Below are 25893 nucleotides of genomic sequence, written 5' to 3'. Positions count from 1 at the left end.
AATCCATTATTGTAAAATTCTCATAAATGTAAGTAAATACAGCACATTCACCTGTCTTTTTTTTCCTCCCCAGTAAATTAGAATTAGCTTTATGGTGGTATTTATTCAGGAAATTAGTTTTAAGTCCTAGTCGTTTTAATCAGATGTTCCATCTTTTAAATGAACTCAATAGAGTACATGCAGATAAATGTTTGGAATTTTAAAGTGATTTGTAATCCAGATGAATTTAGCGCTCAAAAACAAATACTGTACATTGTACTCTGTCTTGACCAGCAAAGAGTTTGGATAATGTTAAGCAAGCCTACCTGGAGCCAAGCTTCTCTCGGTCCCTGTGCCATGAGTTATTTTGACGTACATTGTGAGCCTCGCTCTCTGAGTAGCATTCCTGTAGCCAGACCAAATAATCAGGGATGTGCTCTGCGCTCTGTGCCTGTCGGCCATGACATCATCAACATGGCCTTTTATGGAGCTTTGCATTGCACAGTCTCACAAGAAGCGGGTGTACGGACTTGCTTGCGTGTGCGAGGACTAGACCGCATGTGTACATTTTGCCATATTAGCCTCTCATTCAACATTGCGGCGAAGTGATTAAGTACAAATACTTTATTGTACTTGGGTAACTTTTGGGTATCTGAACTTTTGAATATTTTTCCTCACGGCTTCTTACTTTCTATGTTTGAGAAGCGATAGCTATAGTTTTTACTTACAATATCAAAATGGTTTTGTTACTTCTTTTTTTTTATTTTAACGGATGGCAATAAGGCATTAAAAAAATCAGAATGTAAAACAGAGAGAACAGTGAAGCAATAGAGGAGGAGCAAGATGTTCCCCAGGCATGGCCTTATTTAAGACAATTTTGTATTTTTTTTAGTTGTTGACAGCTAATTTCACATTTTTCCGTTAGTCAGTTTGCAGTGTGCGCTGGTTTTATGTCAAAAAAAAAGTCAGCCAACACAAGATAACTTTTTCTTCTAGTGTCAAAGACTACAAAAGACTATTTTGTGTGCAGAAAACTTGTTTTTTCCTTTGTTCCACCTCATCACAATTATTGTATAGAGCCTTTAACGATTTAAAAAAAACTGTGCTACTGTATTTAAGTACATTTTAATTTGTACCTATAGAGTTGTGTCAATACTTGTACTTTTACTAGTCTTTCTCTGGTACTGATATTTGTACTTCTGCTTATGCACACAGTGCAAGTACTTTTGCCAACACTGCATTTGAACCAGGTAGGTGTCTCTTGTTAATGTATTTTATCTCTACTCATTTTTAGATTACAGTATTTCATACAATATCATAGAGCTGACTTTCATTTTTTTCCCCTTCTAAGGATCCTACAGTATTTTGTGTGTTTCCAGAAATGGTTGGTGGCAAGTTTGCAGGAAGTGAAGTCATTTAGCCTAAATTATGCAATTTCCTGTGTCAAGTCAAGAGTAGTCTTTCGTGTGTGTGTGTGTGTGTGTGTGTGTGTGTGTGTGTGTGTGTGTGTGTGTGGTGTGATACAGCCAAGCATATATTTTCCATACTGCTTATCCCAACTAGATTTGCGGGCGTACTGCAACCTAGCTGATTTTGGGCGGGAGGTGAGCTACATCGTGAACTGGTCACCAGCCTTTCGCAGGCCATATATAAACAACCATTTCCACTCACATTCACGTATACAGGAAATTTAGACTTTACAATTGACATACTATTCACATTTTCGGGATGTGCGAGCAAATCGGACTACCCGGAGAAAACCCACGGAGGGAATGGGAGAACATGCAAACTCCACACAGGTGAGGCCGAATTTGAACTTGGGTCCTCAACTGTAATACATGTTAATACGTGTGTGACTACTAAACTACTACGAGCAGTAGTATTATTACGACTAAATCAATTGGCAATTGATTTATGACCCTTTTCGTTGAGAAAATGGTCTCAAACTGGCTCACTGCAGGCCATTTATAGCCTCAAAGATGATATTTTATCGCCCCCATCTTAAAGGGCCACTGTCATGAAATGCAAGATTTTTAGTATGTTATTAATGAAAAAACGGCAGCCGACATGGACCCATGTGTTTTTTCATCAGAAAACATGACTTTGCCGGATACAGCTTTTTGTAACTCCTGCCATGAAAATCCTCTCGAGGTATTTGTTTTTGAGAAGAAGCAGGACGTCACGTACACGGCAGGACCGCCCTCAAGTGGACTCGTTTGTTTCTATTAGTTTCACCTCCGGGAAGGTAGCTCATTGTTCCTTCGTGTTAGCCAAAATGCCGGCTTGTTGCATTGCTGGACATTGCTTGAACACTCGGGAGGATGGATTTATCCTTCATAAGTTTGGAGGAGACCCGGTTCGTCGTGAAAAATGGATTGCATGGGTACAAAGGACGAGAGGGTCGTGGGTTCCAAATGACAGGTATGTGTGTATACAGCTACTAAAAAAAAAGAATAGTTTAGGGTGGACCACGTAATCCATCTCTCATAATGTAACAAAAGATCCGGGTATGTATGACAGGGGTGCTAAATGTGTCGATGTGCGCGTCAGACGGCTTCCACGTCAGGCTCGCCGGCGAAGGCTGCCGTGTTGGCTCACCTGCGAAGGCTGCCGTGTCGGCTCGCCGTAAAGCGGCCCGGCTCGGCACCATGATAAGCCACGTCGGCGGCGAAAATGAGCCAACCCAGTTGACAAGGCCGGCGGCCGGCTCGGCATTGTCTACTTGTCTTGCCTTGTCGGCCAGGGTGGCTCATCTCCGCCACTGAAGTGGATCGGACAGGGAGGCAGTTTGTCCGTGAGCACATATCATCTGAATATGGCTCGAAACAGTGGGGTTATATTGCCCCGGTAATTTCACTTGGTTGTGTGATGTTCTCTTCTTCGAAAAGAGCTTACGGGCCAGAAGGGGTGTGTCCCATAGTAGGGGCCACACCGTGTTTTCAATGGCGAGTGACCTCATGGACAGGACATGCAGCCAATATGGCAACCACTTTGATGTCGAATGACACTTCCGCAACTTTGCGCATGGATGACGTGCTTTCCGCTCACATTAATTTTTTCGTGTAGTCATTAAACGGAATGATGTTATATGTATTTTTCATTTCACTATCTATTTTAGAATGTTTATAAGGATGACACTTTAAAATGAAAGTTTAATGGTCGTGTGCCCCTTGAGTTGTAAATGAATGGTAGTTTTACAGCATTATGTGCAGAACTGACAAATTACCAATCCTATTGGATTATATGGCTCTCTGGGGCGTGGCAGACAGATTTTGATGTAGATGAAAGCAGAGAAACATTCTTAAATTAATGTTACAACAGTGTTGCCATTAGGCATCGCAAACGGTTACAATTAATCGGTTATAACAGGTTTTCGATTGTTTAAAACCGAAACCGTAATCGGACTTTCAAAATCGGTTAAAATTTCCAATAATTTCTTCCGGTTCCAGTATTCCACATTGCGCTATTTTTTCAATATCATTTCCACTTTTTTCAAGAATGTTAACATTAAAACATTTTTACAAAAAAAAAGAACAAAAATTTAACTTACACGAGTGCATTGTTGAAAGCCACATTCAACAAGCTTCTTTGTCAATATTGTATACAAACTACTCCATTACCGGGGAGTAAATTAACGATCGATGGTGTAGCGCCGAGAAAAGGAGTCTGAGGTGGAGTGTCGGACACAGGAACAAAACTTGTTTTATTGGCAGACATCAAAACACTACCCACATAACGGCAGGAACTCTGTGAACTCGTCACTCCGGAAGAGCAACAACAAAAACAGTCCGTGCGGAACCCCGCACCCCAACTCAAGGTCCCACGGGTGAATTATGTAAACACCACAATGGTACCGATTTTAAAACCGGTTAATCAGTTTTTTGCTACAGGTGTTCGGTTAAAACCGATTATGAAAGTAAGCGTTTTTTTGCGATCCCTAGTTGCCATGGAGAGTATTAGTACTTTTGGACACAACTTGTTCAGACCAGTGTCCTTTTTTCATCTTAGTTTGTGTTTAAAAATTAAAAAAGACGTTTGATAAGATTTTTTAATTTTTATAATTTATAATTAAAATAATATGTATAAAATAATTAATTTCTGATTCCAATTGCGGGGGAACGTGCGCCAAGGTTGCGCCTCGGTCTCAGGTAGACTCTACCTCCAGTGGCCTCCAGTGAGTTTGAGAGCCCTGTTTTAGTATGTAAACAAGCCCTTCATTTTTCAGCTTTCATTTTACATTCAATTCAATATCTGCAGCCCGTTGGGCAGGACAATATTGTGCTACCTGTCGGCTGGTCCCAAGCCCGGATAAATGCAGAGGGTTGCGTCAGGAACGACATCCGGCGTAAAACTGTGCCAAACATATATGAGCATTCATCATAAAAATTCCAATAAGGTTAGGTCGTGGCCCAGGCTTCCTACGTTCGCCCCCGGAAATGTTAATCTGCAAGGCGTTGGTAGAAATTCAGACAATGAAGGTCGAAGACAAAAAAAAGGAGGAAAGCGGCTTGGTCTGCAAAAGAAGAAGAGGAATGCACAAAACCTACAGCTGTGTGTAGGGACTTTGAATGTTGGGACTATGACAGGAAAAGCTCACGAGTTTGTTGCATGATGATTAGGAGGAAGGTTAATATATTGTGCTTCCAAGGGAGCAAGTGGAAAGGGAGTAAGGCTAGAAGTTTAGGAGCAGGGTTTAAATTATTTTACCATGGAGTGGATGTGAAGAGAAATGGAGTAGGGGTTATTCTTAAAGAAGAGCTGGATAAGAATGTATTGGAGGTGAAAAGAGTATCAGATCGAGTGATGAGGATGAAATTTGTAATCAAGGGTATTGTGTACAATATAATGATTAGCGGCTATGCCGCACAGGTTGGATGTGACCTTGAGTTGAAAGAGAAATTCTGGAAGGAACTAAATCAAGTAGTCCTGTGCATCCCAGTCAGAGAGAGAGTTGTGATGGGTGCAGATTTCAATGGACATGTTGACGAAGGAAACAGGGGCGACGAAGAGGTGATGGCTAGGTACGGCATTCAGCAAAGGAACTTTGAGGGGCAGATGGTGATGGACTTCGCAATAAGGATGGAATTAGTAGTGGTGAACACTTATTTTCAGAAGAGGGAGGAACATATAGTGACCTACAAGAGCAGAGGTAGAAGCATGCAGGTGGATTAAGCACGCAGGTGGATTATATTTTGTCTATATAATGTCTAGACTATGTAATCTGAAGGAGGTTACTGATTGTAAGGTAGTGGTGGGAGAGCGTATGGCTCAACAGCATAGGATGGTGGTGTGTAGGATGACTCTGGTATCGGGTGGGAAGATTAAGAAGACAAAGATAAAGCAGAGTATCAGGTGGTGGAAGTCGAGAAAGGAAGAATGTTGTGTGGCCTTTCGGAAAGAGGTGACACAGGCTCTCGATGGACTGGAAGAGCTCCCGGAAGACTGGAATACTACTGCCAAGGTACTCAGAGAGGCAGGCAGGAGAGCACTTGGGGTGCCTTCTTGTAGGAAAGGGGAGAAGGAGCCTTGGTGGTGGAACCCCAAAATACAGGAAGTCATCCAAGGAAAGAGATTAGCGAAGAAGACGTGGGACACGGAGAGGACTGAGGAGAGGCGGAAGGAATACATTGAGATGCAACATAGGGCAAAGGTATGGCTGGCAAAGACTATACAAGTCAAATGATGACATGTACACCAACTTGCAGAGGAAAGAAAAGAAGAAAAAGGATCTCTATAGGTTGGCCAGACAGAGGAATAGAGATGGTAGTTTGCAGTAGGAATGGATAGGCTGACAGACGAGGTTAGACTGGAATCCCCTTGGACCATGATGTTCGCAGATTATATTGTGATCTCCAGTGAAACCAGGGAGCAGTCGGAGGAACAATTAGAAAGATGTAGGCATGTACTGGAAAGGAGAGGAATAAAGATTAGCCAAAGTAAAACAGAATATATGTGTGTGAATGAGAGGGGCGGAGGAGGAAGAGTGAAGCTCCAGGGAGAAGAGATAGCGAGGGTGGAGGACTTCAAATACTTGGGGTCAACAATACAGAGCAATGGTGAGTGTGATAAGGAAGTGAAGAAACGAGTCCAAGCGGGATGGAACAGTTGGCAGAAGGTGTCTGGTGTTCTATGTAATAGAAGAGTCTCCGCATGGATGAAGGGCAAAGTTTACAAAACAGTGGTGAGTCCGGCCATGATTTACAGATTAGAGATGGTGACTCTGAAGACACAACAGGAAACAGAACTGGAGTTGGCAGAAATGAAGATGCTGAGGTTCTCGCCCGGAGTGAGCAGGTTGGATAGGTTTAGAAATGAGCTCATTAGAGGGGCAGCCAAAGTTGGCTGTTTTGGAGACAAGGTTCGAGAGTGCAGACTTCGATGGTTTAGACATGTTCAGAGGTGAGAGAGTGAGTATATTGGGAGAAGGGTGCTGAGTGAGGAGCTGCCAGGCAAAAGACCAAGAGGAAGACCAAAGAAAAGGTTGATGGATGTTGTGATGGAGGACATGAGGACAGTGGGTGTTAGAGAGGAAGATGCAGGAGATAGCCCAAGATGGAAAAAGATGACACGCTGTGGCGTCCCCTAATGGGACAAGCCGAAAGAAAAAAGATTTTACATTCAGTTGCATTACGTGAACACCTCTCAACTATAAGGTTGGCGAAGAGGGAACAACTCGGCGCTGAGTCTTGATAGTTGCATCATCTCGCATAAACCTGCCTGCTCACTCATGTTGCACAATACGACATGGACAGACGGTGCTCATTATCTGACGCACACGTGATATCATCCTATAATCTAACCCAAATGTCTCTTTTTGTTTTTTAAATCCCCACATTTCATCTTTAATTTGCTCTTTTCTGCATTTTAATGCTACTGATGTTTCTTTGGTCTTATAGATTATAACAGTTTGTTCTTCCATCAAGACTGATTTCACTATTCCATTAATAAGAAGGACTAGCCCCCAATATATCTACTTGAGTGACGTGTGCGGTCCTGTCATCAACTGCTCCAGCTTCAGGGGCAGGAATTGATTGTGCCCCTTCAGACAGAAGAGTGGAACGATGTTGACAGACTGTAATTTACACATCTACGACCACACTTTACATGTTTACATCATGGAAATTCTTCGGAATCCTAGATGTATTTATTTTTTCTATCAATGTCCCCTTTAAGAGAGAATCATCTTTACTCGCCAAGTATGTCAGAAACATACAAGGAATTTGTCTCCGATAGTTGGTACTGCTGTAGTATGACATACATGACGACAACAGCCAGACAGTCAATTGAGACATAAAGATATTGCGGAAACAGTCACGGAGCAATAAGCGCTGTTACTTCCAAACAAAAACAGGAAAATTTAAAGAAGCGTGTCGTCATCGTTAGTGTACAATGCACATTATTTTCAGTCAGGTTTCCCACCACCCCCATCCACTTTGCACTTTCATGTCAATCCTATCCAATCACACTTTGTACAAACATGGTTGCATTTAGGTGCCACCGTAGTATGGTGACAGGGACACATCCGTATTCATCTTAAACAGCCACATTCCATGTGAGTGTTGTTTGCCTTGCAGCACTGCAGTGCAGTTGTTAGCCAATTAGGCTGAATCCAAAAGGAATGTATGATATGTTGCTCCAGGTTTGCTGCTGGCCACTTTATAGGTTGGTAGAAATAGAAGAAATTGCTTCTCATTGCTGCATCTAACTTTTGCAAAGACTTGATTGGGTCTGTAGGGTCTCTAATTAATGAGTGTCTTAATAAAGCAAGTAAGTATGTTTTTCTGACAAAAAAAGAAAAAAAGACAGATGGCCTACAGGCAAGCTGTTATGCAGAAAGCATCAGTAAGGTTATAAAAGATCGTGACCACGAGGATGAAAAACTCAGAAAATTGGCATTGAAGGTGTTCTTTTTCAGTCATGGAATTTTTCTTTCTTTTTCTTTTTTTACAAAAAGTGAAGACTTGTTTTGCAATCACACTTATCACCAGGGAAATTAAAAAATTAAAAATAGGTCATAGTTTTGTAGAGAGCTAGCTCTTTTTATTTTTTTCATCCGAGGGAACAAATGCCTTTTTTTTAACCCTACATGCAAACTACAGTGTAACACTGATATAAAATATGGAATAATGATGACCCCGTTAAACAATCATTAAAAAGAAAGTCAGTGATGGTGTAGCAATACACTCCCCTGACTTTAGCATGGATCAAGCTCCCACTCAGTGAAGGTGTAATGCCAATAGAAACAGAATTGCCTCGTTAGTCCATGTTGTCAATGGTGAGAAAACTTCCCAACCTTTTTGACACTGGGAGATGGTTCTTTAGTACTGGTTAAAGTGAATAGCCACCAGTTTAATATGGACTGATTTACATTATTACTTATTTACATTTGTCCTCAAATTATGTTTTTATTAACAATTAAAGATATTAATCTATGTGAAGATGACCATATTAGTGATTTCTCACTAATTATCAACAATGGTTTAAAGATTGGAACCAAATATTATAAGGCACGGCCTCTCATCATTGCAAGTGTTGACATCATTTTTATAATGTTCCTACGAAATCACATTTTCCCATTTTCACTGGAATAGAAATGACGGGCATTTTTTACTGCACTGTGTGACACTGGCATGTAGAGATGGACCCGCGACACACTATGAGTCTCTGTGGTGTGCAGTCACGGTGACATCATTGTCCTGGGCACTTCAAGCGGATGACGCAAGATGCCCCCCTCTTTCAGGTTGGGCCAAGACACATCACATCATCATCCATGTGATGTGTGACATCATGTCAGCATCGGAAGATGTCATCACCTTGTCTTCCGTGAGGTAATCGGGTACAACCTGGTAGTCATAGCTGGATGAGTCCTCTACCTAAGTTCTCTAAGCCAGTGTTTCCCATCTTTAATTCAGCCAAAGCATATAGTTTATATCAGAAAAAATTAAGAGACCAAAAAACACTGGATGACTTTTAGCTGTATCTTATGGGTACAAAATATGCTACATCTCCTACCCAGGTATTTTAATACTGCATCCATTAGTCACGGATTTCTGTTTTTCATGGCAGTGTAAGGAACTTAACCCCCGCGAATAACAGGGCCACACTGTATAGCTATATATAATTTTATAGTGTTCTGTTATTTTTGTTTCCAGAGCTGTACATATCCTGAAATAAGTGTGACCTCACCTCAATTAGCTCACGAATTTACGTGGTCTAAAACGAGGATAAGCGACTCAGAAAATGGATGGATGCGTGTGATGCGCACGGGTTAAATTCCCCGTCTACAATTGCAGTTAAGCATTTCATTGTTCTGCCTGTCACCAAGTCGCTGAGATGAAAATCAAAATGTTTAACGAATTAAAAGAAATTATACAATTTACCCAGACACACCGACACCAGACAATCTGTCATGACACACTGATGTGCTGCAGGACACTGATTGCCAATTGCTGTTCAAATCCTTGTACTGTAGAAAGTGAACATTTTTATCAGGCAGCATATTCACAGCACTGTGACCAAGCACAACACTTGACTCTCAATTCTGGAACCAGTCCACTTGAAGTTGTGCTTTTTCCCCTCCAACACTCTTCACTGCGTTTCTAATTTCATTTTGTTACAATAATTTACTTAAACATAGCAAATTAATTTGGGTTCAACTGGGCTCAAAATGAGCCCCAACTAGCAAGGAACTGCTGTTAAATTAGATTCTGGGTCGTTCCGACTTGAGCGTTAAGTTGGCTGACATGGATGGCTTCTTCAAACATGAGCTCATGAGTTCTTTGTTTGGAAAAAGAGTGTTCTTTTGCAATGACCTCATGCTATACTTACATTAAATTAGAGAGCAAGATTTAGCCTCTCGCCTCTCCTCTTAATCCAAACCGCACATGCTTTGCCCCTGATTAAACTTTACAAGAGCGCTGCTGAGAGTTTGGAGGTGGCTGATCCAATACAGTGAGTGCATGTGTGCATTCCTGCAAAGACCAGATCAGGGATTGTGACCCAAAGACATTGTTTTGGTACATTTGGCTCTTTGCAGGGGCCTCATGGCTTGTCGACATCCTGACATGGATACTTCCTCTTTCCTCCACTGCTCGGATCCTCCCGAGACAGCTGTAATCAGATCTGGTTTCTGAAGCTTATTTAGTCAGACCCTGCCCTGACTCGCATGGTCTCAGAATCCAGCTACTGGGTGTTTGCTTATTTGAAGCAAAGAAACAACTAACAGTCTTTGTGCCTCAGCTTTAACATGCAGCATAGCACTTTAAAGGCCCTTCGAGAACAACCCACTGCTTGATTTATGCTTGGGGTGCAAAAAAAAAAGGGGTGTATTGGACAGTGCCAGTGGCATTAACCAGTCAACAAACAATATATATTTCTTTTGGGCAGTTTTAAAAATTGATACTTTTTAAAATACAGGTATGAAGCATTACCAAGTAGTTGTGGCTTGATGGTTGAAAGAAAAAAAATGACAGTTACACGTTTCATTTTTAGGAAATACACAGCAAAAAAATATATTTGTTCTGTTTGTATGTTTGTTTGTTTTTAATACATGTAGTTACTGCAGAAAGTGTTGTAGTCTGTCCTAACTAAGGCTTGTTGCAGAAGCGAATGAAGGTGCCGGGAGAGGCGAAACATCTACCCCAATACCAGAATATTGGTTATTTAATAACCTGAGAATGAAATGACCTGGATTTATGAATGAATTCAGAGGTTTAGTGCCATAGAGTATCTTCATCTCACCTGTGCAGTGGGCAAAAGCAAACATTTGATTTTTATAACTAAAATGTGAAATCTTTATCTTTTCCTTTGGGCTTATCCCATTGTGGGTCACCACAGCAGAACATACTTTTTCATTTAAATCCATCTTTTCCATCGTACTAACACAAACTGCCTTCATGTCTTCCCTCAGTGCATTTGTCAATCTTCTGTTGGATGTTCCTCTCACTCTTTTGCCTGGCAATTGTATCCTGAGCACCCTTCTTCCAATATAATCACTCACTCTCCTCGCGACATGTCCAAACCATCTAACCAACTTTGTCTCTAAAAAAAAAAATCTAACCTTGGTTGACCCTCTGATAAGATCAATTATAATCATATCCAAATTGGTCACTCAGAGAGAGAACCTCAACATCTTCATTTGCTACATTTGGCTCTGCTTCCTGTTGTCTGTTCAGCGTATTTATACATCATGACTGATTTTCCCGCTGTAATAACAAAAAAAGTGAAATAATTCCTTTAAAAACACAATTACCAAAACAATTGAATTGGCATCTATGGTAAAGACAGGTTCCTTAAAACTGATTATTTTCTTTTATAATATTCTTCACTGATTGCTTGAATGGGTAGCAAAAGGGTTAAGGAAGAGTTTAGTTCAATGTTTGGACCATTGTATCTGTAGTAATTAGGCAATATGCACTCAAACTTTCTAGTAAAAAAAATTATGCTTCATTTAGTTTGAGCCGGAACCAAGTGCAGTTTGTAGCCAATTCATCCAATTTTGAATCCATCCTTTTTTCTGGTTGATAAGACCAATCGTGCAAAAGTGAAAGTGGTCAAAAATCACTCAACACCAGCCTCTTCCAATGAAGCTTTTCACAGCTGGTGGTTTTCAGCTACTCCAGAATTTAAAAGATTCCAACTTTTGTAAGATTCGAAATTGTGACATTCAAGAATACGATCTGGTCACAACTTTGGGACGAAGTTTGTCGGTAGTTGTTTATGGAATTATGAGCTAAGGTCATATTTGTCGGAGGGCCCCTGGATCCGTTATGCGTGTCAACAACACTTCGGGGCTTAAACTTGTCTAATTGCTTCAATAATGCATTTCACTCAGCGTCTGAAGTTAGCAGTAGGCTATTTCAGTGTGTTGAGGCTGCCAGAAGGCAATCACACAGTTGATTCTCAAGACACGACAATAGAAAACCTTTCTTGCCCTCCTCTTTTTTGAATGCTGCGGCTTCAGAAAGTACTGGTTACACAGTAATAAAATAACTCACTACTAAATTTGCAGAGGCTGGAACAAATTTTCAATAACAAAAGTACAGAAGCATATACCGCTTATGAGTTTCAACAGACTGACAGAAATGGGGGCTCTTCCTTCAAAATTTTCTGATTGGTGGATTTTGAGGAGGAAAACATGGATTGCTACTTAAATTCTGCAATTTTTTAAATACATAATACAGCAACATGGTAGACAAACAACAACAACAAAACAACATGTTTTTAAGAAAAGAATTTGCTATGCTCCACAAATGTCATACTAAATGGAAAAAACAAATTGGGTTGTCTTTGGGTGGGGTTTTTGTTGTTGTTGTTGTTGTTGTTGTTGTTGTATTCCCCTCAAAAAAAGGACGTTTTAGGTAAGCTTTTGACTTTCACTATTGATAAAAAATAATGTAAATGGTCCCCTGACCACATATGCAGCAACAGAATTAGATCTTCTCTAATGGAAAGGCTTTCTACAATATTGATGGAACTTTCCACAAGATCTCTAGGGATTTTTTCAAGATCTGGGGGCACTAATATTGGACTTGTGAGAGGGCCTGGCTCACAATTTCTGTTCTACTTAATCCCAAATGTGTTCGATGGGGCACTTTCGAATTCTTCCACAAGTTATTTCATCGCCAACTCATCCAAGCATGCATGAAATATGCCTTGTATACTGTGGTGCAGTCAAACTGGAGAGAAAAGAGCCTTCCCCAAACTGTTCCCTCAACGCACCAACCTGTCAAACTCCTGAAGTTTTCATACAAGACCACAGTTGTCAGCCTCACCAAAGACAGTGACAATTCTGCATCTCACCAAGAAGTGGAGCGGCTGGAGCTCTGGTGCAGCTGACATAACCTGGAGCTGAAGACGGTCAAGACTGTAGAAATGATTGTGGACCTCAGGAAGCATCCCTCACCACAGCAGTTCTTCACACTGTCCAACTGCACTGAGTCACCAGTCGAAACCCTCAGGTTCCTGGGAATTACAGGGTCTCAGGACCTGAATTGTGAGACCAACATCAACTCCATCCTCAAAAAGGCCCAGCAGAGGATGTACTTGAGGCAGTTCTACATAGGAATCATCGAATCAGTCCAGTGTTCCTGGTTTTCATCACTGTCTGCTTTGCTGCTGCCTCTAAAAAAGACACACTCTGAATAATCAGGACTGCCAGAAAAATTGCAGGTACCCCCAATCCACCCTTGAGGACTTCCACGCTGCACTAAGACCATACGGAATCCTCTTGGACCCTCCACATCCTTGTCATCACTTCATCCAGGTCGTTCCCTCAGGTAGGTGCAATCGATCAATTAATCTAAAACGTGCAGGCATTCCAACAGCTTCTTCCCTCTTGGCATTAAACTGCTAGAGGTTAATTGACTCTCTGTTGCGAAAAAAGTACTTTATTGCCAAAATAGCTGGCAATTGTCCTATAGCGTCTCCACCTAGCAGAAAGAAATTCATTGTGTTTTTGACATACTGGTACTTGGCAAATATCGAGGAGTCTGATTCTTATTGTGTTTTCCAAAACATCCTGGATAGATGAACAATTATTATTAGGAGGAACTAATGGGATTAAGTCTAAAATAGGGTTCATTTGTTTCATCAAGCGCATTGTCTCAATATCCTCATTGAAGCAGCTCACACGCTTGGCTTCAAAGGGTCCAGCTCTAAATCATGCAAGTTAATGGTTATTTATATTAGTGTTTCCAGAGCATAACCTGTCTTTTTCATAAAACTCAGCATTGTTGGGTTCCAGGATCCTGAACTTGAAAAACAATACTGTATACTAGAATATAGGAGGATTGGTGGCGACCCCGAAAGGGACAAGCCGAAAGAAACTTACTTTTTGGTGTCTGAATGTTTGGTCCATATTGTGTATTTTCTGTCACGAGAAAACAATTTGCCAGCCACAATAACTTGTCACGCTCAGTGTAAACACCGTTATTTCTTGTCTAGCCGGGGAGATGGATAAAGGAAAACACATGCTGTCACACTCTGTAGAACTTTCCCGTAAGTGGCTCTATATCTTCAAGCATGATGTCATTACTAATGTCGTGTCGCTTTCATTCAAATGAGACCTCCAGAGAGGCTCCATTAAGTCTATCAAGCTTGTCCCGTCCTGCGCGTAAGCTCTAAGCTATTTGCTCCCAGGCCTTTGTACCTTTTAAGGAAGGATGAACTTTAAAATCTCACAAACTGCATGGCTTGTCTACTTCAGCTTCTAAGAAGGTTATACCACACTCACATGAATCTGATAGATCTAACTACTGTAAATGTTACCTAAAAGAAATTATCCAAAATTTGGATAACACAAAACCTTGTGTGATTGTGGTTTTAAAGCCAAATTTTGTCACCTTATTCACGTCCAGTTTAGAAGCGGCTTTCTGCTTAAAGGTGTTTCTTTATTTTGAACCCATGATAAAATTGAAGCAGCAGATTACAAATCAGAAAAAGGAGGCCCTTGATCAGCGAGAGAATGTACTTTTGTTGTAATCTAAACTGACCTACAAGGCACACGCTTTTTAATTCTTTCTATTCTATGATCATTATACTTCCTCCTTCCTGATTCAGGCTCATTCCTGATGTCTATCCTTTTCATAAATACTCCATACAAGGAAATGTTTGGTACAAAGCATCTCCATTTCCCTTCATCATCTCCCAGAAAGCTGGTGCAGACCAGGAATGTGTAGCATGCAGTAGGCTGAATATGCAGGTGTGGATCTCTTCAGGAAAGATGCTGCAAATACTTTTTGATGGCCCAATGGCATCTTCACAGTCTGTAGATTTTAACAAGTCCTCCTCATGCACGTACCACAACAGTTGCCTCATAACTTCCTCAAACATTACGTCATTTAGACACAAGAGCGAATACAATGAACCAATGTTTATCGCGGTGAATACATTCCAGTAAACGTGATATAGAGGGACCATACAAAATGACTTCTATCCCTGGTACATGCTTTAGATACATTTCAACATTTTAACACACTCTTTTTAAAGTATTGCTTAGGATTACAATTACTTTTATAAAATTTGAGTAGTACCAAAACTAGGTTTTACTTAGTTCTCTCTTTTGCTCACACATTTATAAAAGTGAAATGGTGTTTTCTTCATGTTGTTTATTTGTCACTCCTAGTTTACTGTAAAACTGACACATAAAATAACTGAATTAAAATGTTCTTTATCTAACCTAAAATATTTAACCAACCCACATACCAGAAAAGTGTGGTAGTCGCCATTTTTAAGAACAAAGGCAATGTTCAGAGATGATAAAGATGAGCCACACAATGAAGTTATGGGAAAGAGTCGTGGAGGCTAGACTCAGGACAAAAGTAAGTATCTGTGAGCAACAGTACGGTTTCATGCCTAGAAAGACTACCACAGATGCATTATTTGCCTTGAGGATGCTCCTGGAAAAGTACAAAGAAGGTCAGAATTACCTACATTGTGTCTTTGTAGACCTAGAGAAAGCCTATGACAGAGTACCAAGAGAGGAACTGTGGTACTGCATGCGTAAGTCTAGTGTGGCAGAGAAGTATGTTAAAATAGTACAGGACATGTATGATGGCAGCAGAACAATGGTGAGGTGTGCCTTAGGTGTGACAGAGGAATTTAAGGTGGAGGTGGGACTGCATCAGGGATCAGCTCTGAGCCCCTTCCTGTTTGCAGTGGTAATGGATAGGCTGACAGATGAGGTTAGACTGGAATCCCCTTGGACGATGATGTTCGCAGATGATATTGTCATATGCAGTGAAAGCAGGGAGCATGCAGAGGAACAATTGGAAAGATGGAGACATGCACTGGAAAGGAGAGGAATGAAGATTAGCCGAAGTAAAACAGAATATATGTGGGTGAATGAGAAAAGTGGAGGGGGAAGAGTGAGGCTACAGGGAGAAGAGATAGCAAGGGTGGATGACTTCAAATAATTGGGGTCAACAATACAGAGCAATGGAAAGTGTGGTAAGGAAGTGAAGAAACGGGTCCAAGCAGGGATGGAACAGTTGGCGGAAGGTGTCTAGTGTTCTATGTGACGGAAGAGTCTCCGCTAGAATGAAGGGCCAAGTTTATAGAGCAGCGGTGAGGCCGGCCATGATGTACGGATTAGAGACGGTGACACTCAAGAAACAAGACGAATCAGAACTGGAGGTAGCAGAAATGAAGATGCTGAGGTTCTCGCTCGGATTGAACAAGTTGGATAGGATTAGAAGTGAGCTCATTAGAGGGACAGCCAAAGCTGGATGTTTTGGAGACAAGGTTAGTGAGAGCAGACTTAAAGGGTTTTTGACATGTTCAGAGATGAGAGAGTGAGTATTTTGGTAGAAGGGTGCTGAGGATGGAGCTGCCAGGCAAAAGAGTGAGAGGAAGACCAAAGAAATGGTTGATGGATGTTGTGAGGGAGGACATGAGGACAGTGGGTGTGAGAGAGGAGGATGCACGAGATAGGCTTAGATGGAAAAAGATGACACACTGTGGCAACCCCTAACGGAACAAGTGGAAAAGAAAAGAAGAAGATATCAGCAAAACGTCTGTGAGCTTAATACTAACATACAATACAAAACAGAGAGTGAGTGAGATAAATTAACACTCCTTGAGCTACATCACATACAACAAAATAGAACTAATCATATATTTCAACATCAAACCATAGAACCCTTGAACTTTACTCACAGGCAGATATTCTCTTCGCTTAGATGTGATCGTTTCCATTTCCTCATGTGCTTGGTAGAGCTCAGTTCTGCCCAGTGTATTGCAGCACGTGGTGCTACATAAAATTACAACTATCTCAACATTCAGACTTGGCAATATACTGTAACGTAAAAACAATAATGTATAGAAATACACCAGAGGTGTAAAAGATGCGATTTAGCGAGGGTTTACAACAAAGTAACTCTGTTGCGGAGTTCACAACTTTCCTCTGCGGCAAGCTCGAACTTACATGAACACTGATTAATTTTAACCAGAAATTCCACGTTGTTAACACAAAATGTAGTGTTCTTTTTGAAAGAAGTGGGCAGGTCTGGATAATAAGCACCTCAGTGATGATGAGGGCATCGCTCAAGAATGTTCTCAACCTGTTGACGTCACCATCGCTTCAGTCAAACCAGCCAGATGGCATAAAGATAAATGGCAAAACCTGCGTAGCAAATAAAGAGGCAGACTGATCATGCTGTGTCATGTTCGTTGTTACTGTTGTGCAGCCGTATTTTATTACATATTTTGTCATATACTGCACACATTGTTCATGGCTTGGGATATACAGAAAATGTCTCTTTTAAAGTTTAATGGTTTAGTTGAGGTAACTTAAACTACACTCAGCAGAACACACCATCAAATTAAGTGCCTCGTTCACAGATATCCACCACAAGTGTTGAAAATTTTTGCCATAATTCTAGCCATATCACAACATTGCTCAGAAAATGAAACAAACCTTTAAAATATGTCTCTAAGAATTGCACAAACTTTTAAGGACATCACATTGCATAATATGGGCAGCATAGCTGTTTAACTATTACATCTGGCTCATAGTCAAGAAGTTCTGAGTTTGAATCTTATCTAAGGCCTTCTGTGGGGTTTGCATGTTTTGCCTTTGCTTGCCGGAGTTTTCCTCAGGTACTCTGGCTTCCCTCCACATCCTCAAAACATTATATCGGGTGTTTTTTGAAACTCCAAATTGCCCACCGGCGTGAATATGAGTGTGAATGATGAACAATCTCTATCTGTGCCCTTCAATTGACTTGCTACCTGTCCAAGATTTTCTGCTGGATGCAGTTGGCTTTGACAAGCTCCCACCCACCCATGACACTGCTGGGGCAAATAGGAATTTAAAATGGATGCGTGGAAGTGTCTAATGCACGGTGTCATGTCAACACATCGCATGAGACTTGAGCAATACTTTACTATAGAGCTTAAAGGTCTACCGACACGTGTGGCATGATTTTCAGTATGTTTTTACCCCCCCCCCCCAAAAAAAAAAAAAAAAAACAGCAGCTGGAATGGACCCATCTGTTTTTTTCAACACACGTCATGATGTTGTCGTATATGGATTTTTGTATCTCCCGCCATGAAAGTCCTCTAAAGGCATTCGTTTTGTAGAAGAAGCAGGAAGTGACGTTTTTCTAGACGCCCACACTGGTGGCTTCGTGTGTTTATACCAGTTTTACCAACAGGAAAGTAGCTGTTTTTTCCTGCGTGTTAGCTAAAATGCCATCTCATTGTATTGATGGGTATTGCTCAAACACTAGAGAGAATGGATTCAGTCTTCACACATTTCCAAAAGACCCGGTTCGTCGTGAAAGATGGATTGCACAGGTGCAAAGGACGAGAGCTTTGTGGGTTCCAAATGACAAGTAGGTGTGTATAGAGCTATTCAAAAAATAATACTTCAGTCTCAGAAGTAGAAAAAGATCCGTAGCATAATAACTTAATAAAGTGCGTAAGTCGGGGGTGCTAAATGTGTCGATGTGCGTGGCCGCGGATTTGTCGTCACTCGCAGTCATCTCCGCCACGGAGGTGGATCGGGCGGGGAGGTGGTTTGGCCACGTGCGGCAGGAGAAAGGAGCACCCCCCAACCCCTCTCCGGCCAGTTACTTCCCCTGGCATGGGTCCTCCTGAGTACACTATATACTGTCGGGGATTCTCTTGTTAGTTAGAACTGATCCGCATATCATTTAAATATGGCTCGAAACGATGGGGTAATATTGCCCCGGTCACTTCCCTCGATTGTGAGATGTTCTCTTCTTCAAAAACAGCTTCCGTATCAGAAGGGGCGTCAGTAAACTGTGAAAATCTCCGTTGTTCGTCTCCTATAGCAGGTGGCACTACGTGTTCTCAATGGCGACTGTCCCAGTGTGACGTCTGCAGATGATGTAGCAGGCAATATGGCTACCACTGGGATCTCGAATGAGACTTCTGCAACTTTGCGGATGGATGACACGCTCTCTACTTATTTTTTTTCGTATAGACATTGAAGTGAATAATATATGTAATTTTCATAACAATATCAATTTTACAATGTATATAGGGATATCGGTAGTCCTTTAAAGTATAGCACGAATCAAAAGGAGTGACGTTAAAGGACAATGCTTTCTTATTCCGTTTTGCAATAGTGATCTACGGTGGCTGTATAGTACAAAACACTACAACAAAAGCAGAAACACCAAAACAAAAGCGAAAACACTTAAACATTGAACTTTACAGCCACCGTATTGATCACTCTGCTTGAAATGACTCTGTTTCAGAAGTATGTATTTTGTTAGGAGGAGGAGCTAAGGCAAAAACGAGGGTCACTCATTGTTGCCAGCTTGACAACTTTTGAGAGCATTCTCGGGACTACGTTTCAAAAGTGCAATTAGCACAAAAATGTGTCTTTTTGACTTTTTTCATTGAGTAGACTTCTGGAGAGCCAACTTGTGATGTCCCAATCTGCAAAAGACAATTTTCCATACTATGTGTGCGTGTGTATTTGTCAAAGAGAACTAGGGGATACGGGCAGCCATGAAATTGGCTCCCTCGAGAAGAACAAAGGCGACAACTTATCATCTATGTAGCATTCCTCTCTGAGCTGAGGTCATGTTTTAAAAAACATCTGTTGCTGGTTAGCCCACCACTCTCGTTGTGGCTCCCACACCCCTGCTGCTCCTGCATCAGCCGGCATGCGATGAGCTCACCACTCAATGACAACCACTTAATCAATCAAAGGGGACTATCTGCCGACATTTCTGCACATCCGCTATGCCACTGGTGTCAAACTCAAGGCCTACGAGCCCTATCTGCACCGTCATGTCATTTTATTTGGCCTGGGAAAGCTTGACACAATTTGTCCTTGACTTCTGCTTAGGGCTACAAAGGGCTGACAAATTTCTGTTCATTGTCCCTAAAATTTCAGGTAAATTTTCATGGGGAGTTCATTTTCTAAGGGAATTATGGAAATTAATAGGAACATATGGTGATTTAATGGAAGGGTGTCAGATAAAAAAATGGTTTTGTCATATGTACACATCCATGCAAAATAGCTAACTCAGTTGCCAAATCCCACAAAGTCATGACAGTTCCTTAATTGCTCCATTTTTATTTCATATCACTTAAGCGGCAGGTTATCGGAAGTTTGCTCAAAATTAAAATTTAGACTCACAATGTGTGTTTCTTTCGGCTTGTCCCTTTCGGGGTCGCCACAGCGTGTCATCTCAGATGAACGCACATATGTTTGGCACAATTTTTACGCCGGATGCCCTTCCTGACGCAACCCTTCTCAGGATACAAAGCAAAAAAAAAAAAAAAAAGCAAAGCAAAGGCTTGTTACTCATGGGTTAGGGTGCTAATAAGTCAAGGTAGCACTCTCCTTGCAAAAATCTTTTTGTTAGAATTATGCGAAAATATATTAAGAATATATTTAATTCAATTCTTGACATTTTACATCTTTTGTGACACCAGTCTTGGAACCTGTCTGATACCCATCATGATACAAATTAGTCATTTCTTTTTTAAATTGTGGGTGATTATGATGTGCTTTGTTTCTTTTGTTTGAATTTTTAGATACGCTTTAATTTTTATGTCGCTCTATCAATGACTTCAGTATTTACTGAATTTTTAATTAACACAAAGTCATGACTTTGCCTGGGATACTGAGGTTGGGGAAGTTCTGTGATGACACCTGTGCTGCATTCACGTGCACTGACCTCTCACGTTCTTGCTCCAGCAGGTTGGTGAACTCGTCGCTTTTCCTCATAAAGTCGCCATGGTTGCGCTTTTCGGCCGCCATCTTGTGCAGGACCTGTTTGTGGGCCTGCTCCACCATCAACAGCTGCTCCAGCATGCGGCGGTACGTCTCCCTGTGCTTCTCCACCAGCTTGTCCAGCTTCAAGACAGTAGCAGGACACTTAAACTCGGGCCAAATGTTAAAATTTTCACCTCATCAATTTTCACCGATCCCAGGGTCCAGCCATGTTGGGCAATGTCACCCTCTGCTGTCGATTAAAGTTAAGGTCACATGTGTCCTTGTGTTTGTATTGTGAATGTCATGTGACCAAACCGGGCACTTAGGAGCTGTCCTCCATGACTTGCAGAAGCAGGTCGAGGACACTTGTGGCATTAAGTTCAGTAGACAGCAGAGGGTGACATTGCCCGACATGGCTTCCCCCCCGGATCAGCCAAAATTGATTAAATTAATCCATTATTCCACAAACACAATATTAATCAGTCGAGGGTGTTTGGACTTGTTGGGGTGCATGCAACATATTCTAGCCCAAGTGTTTCTTGGGTTTTCTTCCCCTTTATGACTTTTAGTCAGGTAATATTCCACAAGGCGACTTTTGCTTCTACCAAAGTTATCTGTTGAGATACTTCTACTTTTATTCAAGCATCATTTTCTGGTACTAAATTTAAGACTGCTGATACCTCCACCATGGGCCTTTCGTAGATGTCTTCCTGCAATCCATCAGCTTTTCCCTGGATGGCATCCCGTTGCAGAGCTTGCAACACTTTGGGTGGTGTGACAAAGCCGTATTTGGCTTCCAGAAGGGCCAAATCGATTTTTTCGGCCTTCAGCACAGTAATCACCTCGTCTCTTGCCTGCAAAGGGCAGAATGTAGTCCATCACATACACTCCTGAGAAAAAAAAGTTTCTTTGTGGCTATGTCACCTGACCTGCAGCTCTCCCTCCAGCAAGCTCAGCAGGAAGACCAAGTCATCACGCGTAAGGTCTCTTGCCTTTTCCCTGCGGCCCCCCTTTGTAGCGCTGCTGCCACCATTCTTGTTGGTGTTGTGGTTCCGCTGGACAGTGCCAGTGTCATCTGGCGGCTCCCGCTGGCGACTGTGGCGCTCTGGCCGCCCTGTGGGTCCTTCTTTGTCCAGCTTGACCTTGGTGACATCCTCCAGGCTGCTGCTACGGGAGCGCATGTTGCTTCCTTGAAAGAACAAAGTTGGGACATTAGTCTCAGATGTGCACACGCATGTTGAATATTTCATAAAGATGAATAAATTGCTGGCATTTTTTGAAAACATTTAATTTATTCTTCCAAATTAACTCAACATAGTCGTCAGTGTCTGAACCACTGGCAGTAAAAATGGCAACACCACAAATTTTGTCCAGAGGGTCAATCTTTTGTGTAGCCACCATTATTTTCCAGCATTGCCTTTATTCTATTGACCATTTCAGTTCACCAGCGTTGAACAAGTTGCGACTGGTATCTTCGTCCACGTCTTCATAACAACATCATGGGGGTGAATATTAGAGACCTTTTGCTGCTCCACCTTGCGTTTGAGGATACACCAATGACAATTTGGACCTTTTCACTCAGGGGTTTACTCACTTTTGTTGGGATCAGTTTATACAACAATATAGAAATGCACGCAAGAGTTAGACCTCACTGCTAATAAGAGAAAAATACAATAGTCTGAGAAGGTCAAGCACAATAATATATAAAGGATCTGAGAAAGACATCAATAAAACCATCTATTGTATAATACTCTTTATACAGTTTGTATAAGTGGTCCTGTTTTCAAGCACACTGATGCTGCATCCTCTGACTTGCTGCCGCGGCTTTCCAAGCTATTATTAGCTTCAAAGTAAAATTGAGTCATCAGTACAGGCCAGAAATGATCAAATGCTACAAATTACAAACTGCATCCAGAACTTACTTGGACCACCTAGCCGAAACCTGCTGCCAGCCACTTGCAACCAAGACTTCACAATTTTTTTCTTCCGTGACTATGTTTGATGTCTTTGGCCCCCGAGTGTGATTGGAAAAATGAGTAACTTCAGTGAAAGATGACTTTGGGATAAAAAGAATCATCGTTTGGTTGGCTGACGTCTGCTGTGTGACTAAGACTTTCAAGCTCTAGCTGATTATGGTGAACCCAGCTCTGATAAATTGATAGAACAAGCAGATGAACTGTAAATGTGGCATTTCTATCATTTTTCTTTCCTTTTTTCTTTTGAGCAGAAACTAAACATATCTCAAGGATGCCAGAATCATTGCATCATCTTTTGTAAGCACTTTTATCTTAGTTGAGAGTTAAAGAAGACATGGGCCTCCGAGGGATTAGAAAACCATTAGTAGGTAATGAATCATCTGAAATGCTAAAATAAGGGATTTATTTCAATATATGGCACAGAAAGTAATTTTATCCTCCTCAGATTTGTAGCTGAATAGAATCTCACCACTGGGTGAACTTGCCAGATAAACAGAGCGGTATTTTGGTGGAGTTTTAGTGACTTGGCTGATGTGTGAGGCCTTCTGATGGTCTGTGAGTGATCGCAATGGCTGACTGATTGCATTGTACAAACTGGAAGTGAGACGCCAAGTGATTGTGAGCTGAGGTCATTCCCTGCAGTCCAGGACAGACTCCACATCCGCTCAGTCAGAACACTGAGCTGCTAGAAGAACGGGTTTACTGCAACGGTTGCAAAGGTCACAGACGTGTACAGCAGCACAGCAAGTGCAAGTATCACGTAGTTGCCAAAACTGCAACAAGGATCACAAATATATCATATAGTCAAAAGTATAGAAGGGTCAAAGAAGGGACAAGGAAGCCAATTCATGTTGAGTTGAATGAATACTTCAGTCACTTGCTATAAACATGCAGTTGGGGAATTTCCAGGCCACAGGCAAATACTGATGCAGATATTTACAGTGCATTGATGTTGGTGCCTTTTTTATTTATGGGTGGAAAAAAAGTCAGTTTAGTTGCTTACCTCTTCAATCAAGAACATTTTGTCAAAAGCAGAGGTTATTACTATTTGAGCCAACTCCACCTGCATCGAATGTTCAGTTTCATTTGATTAAAAACAATTTCACACTGTACAACTAAACATCTTCAAATTTAAGAGAAAATTGATACGTTTTTTTGAGTGATCGGATTATCTAATATTATATCTTGTCTTAATGCCAATGAGTATGCTGCAAATATGCACTTCAGTAATTGTGACATTGATGTGCTGGTGATAATTTGTTCTATATGAAATCGTCTATTAGCACTAAAAAAACAACAACAAAAAGCAGTTCAGTAGATCCGCCCTATCCGTTTATTGTCGGCAGACATAACTGTATGTGCTGCCAAAAATCACTGGAAAATGTTGGCAATTTGCACTCTTTCTTTCCAGTGACCACTTAAGTTTCCATGACTAGCGAGCAGCTCTAAAAGTAGGATATGGGAAGTCCCAGAACCATGGACATGCAGCCCGTAGACTATTAGACTCTTTAGAGTCAACGATCACGTCATGTATCATGATGTAAATTTAAAAAAAAAACAATGGCCTTCACTTTTTATTTGCCTTATGAAAGTCACCAGGGTGAAAGGTGAGGAAGCAGGTGTGCTGCAAAGAAAATAAACCTCTTCCCCCAAGCATGGAGAACATAGGCCTGAAAACACACACACACACACACACACATTACTGAGTACATTCCTACAGCCTGACATCACACCCTGATGTGATTTAGGGTAAGAGAACCCAGTTCAAATGGAAGCAGAGAGAACAGGGAGGAGCAGAAGCAGTGAGTGACCTTCGCAAAGAAGTCCAGTTCCACCACTTGTCTGCCTACTGCACACAAAGTGGGCTACTAATAAACTACGCAGACAAATAGCAATTTTTTGGGCCTGGAATATTGTATCTTCTGGCTTTCACCCCCCCCCCAAAAAAATCTTTTGGCTCCAATCTTATAAATAGTATCCATTGCTAATCAGTGTTGAAGAGTAACGAGATTACATGAGATTTCGTGCCTATGAAAATTCCTACTCATCCTGCTCATTTTATTTTCAGGGCACTGAATCAATCCCAACTGTTTGTCTTTGAAGATATTTTCTCATTGGAGCGAGCTTCATGAGTTCATGCAAAAATTCTTAGGATGCACTAGCAGGTGTTTGTGTCGAAAACCCAACCATTTCTTCTGCAAATTTAAGGCATTCAGCACACCATATTAACAAATTCTGAACCTACATGCATCCCAAAGAACCAATTCCTTGGAATGCAAAAAAAAAAAAAAAAAAGTGGGGGGTTGTTAAAGTGCCTGGCCGAGAGGCCTTTGGCCGTTCACCAGAGTCATTGGGTGGAAACTCCCGCATTGATATTCTGTTCAGTTGTAAAGTGGTCAATTTTAAGGTGGCCATTCTCTTTGTTGCAGGCAGAATATTGAGTTTCTTTGGATTGGACAAAAGGAGGACATTTTGATATGTGATGTGTAATAAGCAATGGGTTTTTTTCACCTTAGTGTAGTGGGCCTCGCTCACCCCTCTTTCGAATCATCGGTCTTCCCTGCCCAGAATCTACACATATCTGTTGTAAAAAAAAAAAAAAAAAAAGTGCTGTTTCTCTTTTTAACATGTTTTTCTTGTTTTTCCATATGATGATATCCACAAGTGATGTATACTGTGTGGACATCTGTTACCTTTGTGTTGTTCTGTTTTCCAGTTGGATTTTGACGTAAAAGTTCTTCATTTAATTTGCATTGACTATGGAAAGTCTTGAGTATGAAAGTTTATAGACATTGTAAGGTAGTGTACTGTGAAGCTGTTGTGAGTATAAAAGTTACTGGCATTCAATCTTCTATAGTCTCTTATTATATTATCTTTGTGTTGTTTCAAGTACTTCTGATGGATTTTAATCCACATCGGTTCATAAAATATAAAAATGGTTAACAGCTGAAGTGAAAGCATTTGGTCAAAATTAAGAAAAAATATCCAAAATAGAATCAAGTGTTTATAGCTATCACATTTTGAGAACATAATTAAGTTAGTTACACTATTGTAATATTTTTATCAGGGTATAATAATTATAATTGGAACCAATGACATTTTCATAGTGCCGTAATCTACCGAGCAGTTATTTAGATGGTGTTCCTATTTTAATTTTGTGAATGTTGCTTCATCAAATGCGCTTAAGCTTGTAAAATACCCGCATTTACTTTAAATTCCAGCTATTAGCCCTGTATT

At 41.1% G+C, this 25893-nt stretch overlaps 2 protein-coding genes across 3 annotated transcripts in view; one reads left to right on the top strand and one right to left on the bottom strand.

Moving 5' to 3' along the window:
• The window catches only part of LOC133506305 (epithelial cell-transforming sequence 2 oncogene-like), a 41926-nt gene extending 21141 nt beyond the window's left edge, over positions 1-20785 (top strand). Inside the window, exon 22 of the mRNA XM_061830320.1 lies at positions 20663-20785. The gene's annotated coding sequence lies outside the window, so the exon portion shown is untranslated. The remainder of the gene's footprint in view (positions 1-20662) is intronic.
• The window catches only part of filip1l (filamin A interacting protein 1-like), a 33561-nt gene extending 9145 nt beyond the window's left edge, over positions 1-24416 (bottom strand). Inside the window, exons 1-3 of one of the 2 annotated variants that reach the window (XM_061830311.1) lie at positions 21610-24416; positions 21361-21534; positions 20643-20821 (exon numbers count right to left, since the gene is read on the bottom strand). In XM_061830311.1, coding sequence (XP_061686295.1) covers positions 20643-20821; positions 21361-21534; positions 21610-21966 — 710 coding nt within the window. In that variant the 5' untranslated portion in view covers positions 21967-24416. Of the gene's footprint in view, positions 1-305; positions 428-20642; positions 20822-21360; positions 21535-21609 lie in introns of those variants that run through there. The other variant, XM_061830303.1, reaches the window with a different exon arrangement.
• Positions 24417-25893: the final 1477 nt, after the last annotated feature.

Source organism: Syngnathoides biaculeatus, chromosome 2, assembly GCF_019802595.1.
Source record: "Syngnathoides biaculeatus isolate LvHL_M chromosome 2, ASM1980259v1, whole genome shotgun sequence".
Classification (NCBI taxonomy): Eukaryota; Metazoa; Chordata; class Actinopteri; order Syngnathiformes; family Syngnathidae; genus Syngnathoides; species Syngnathoides biaculeatus.
This window is presented reverse-complemented; position numbering and strand designations above follow the sequence as displayed.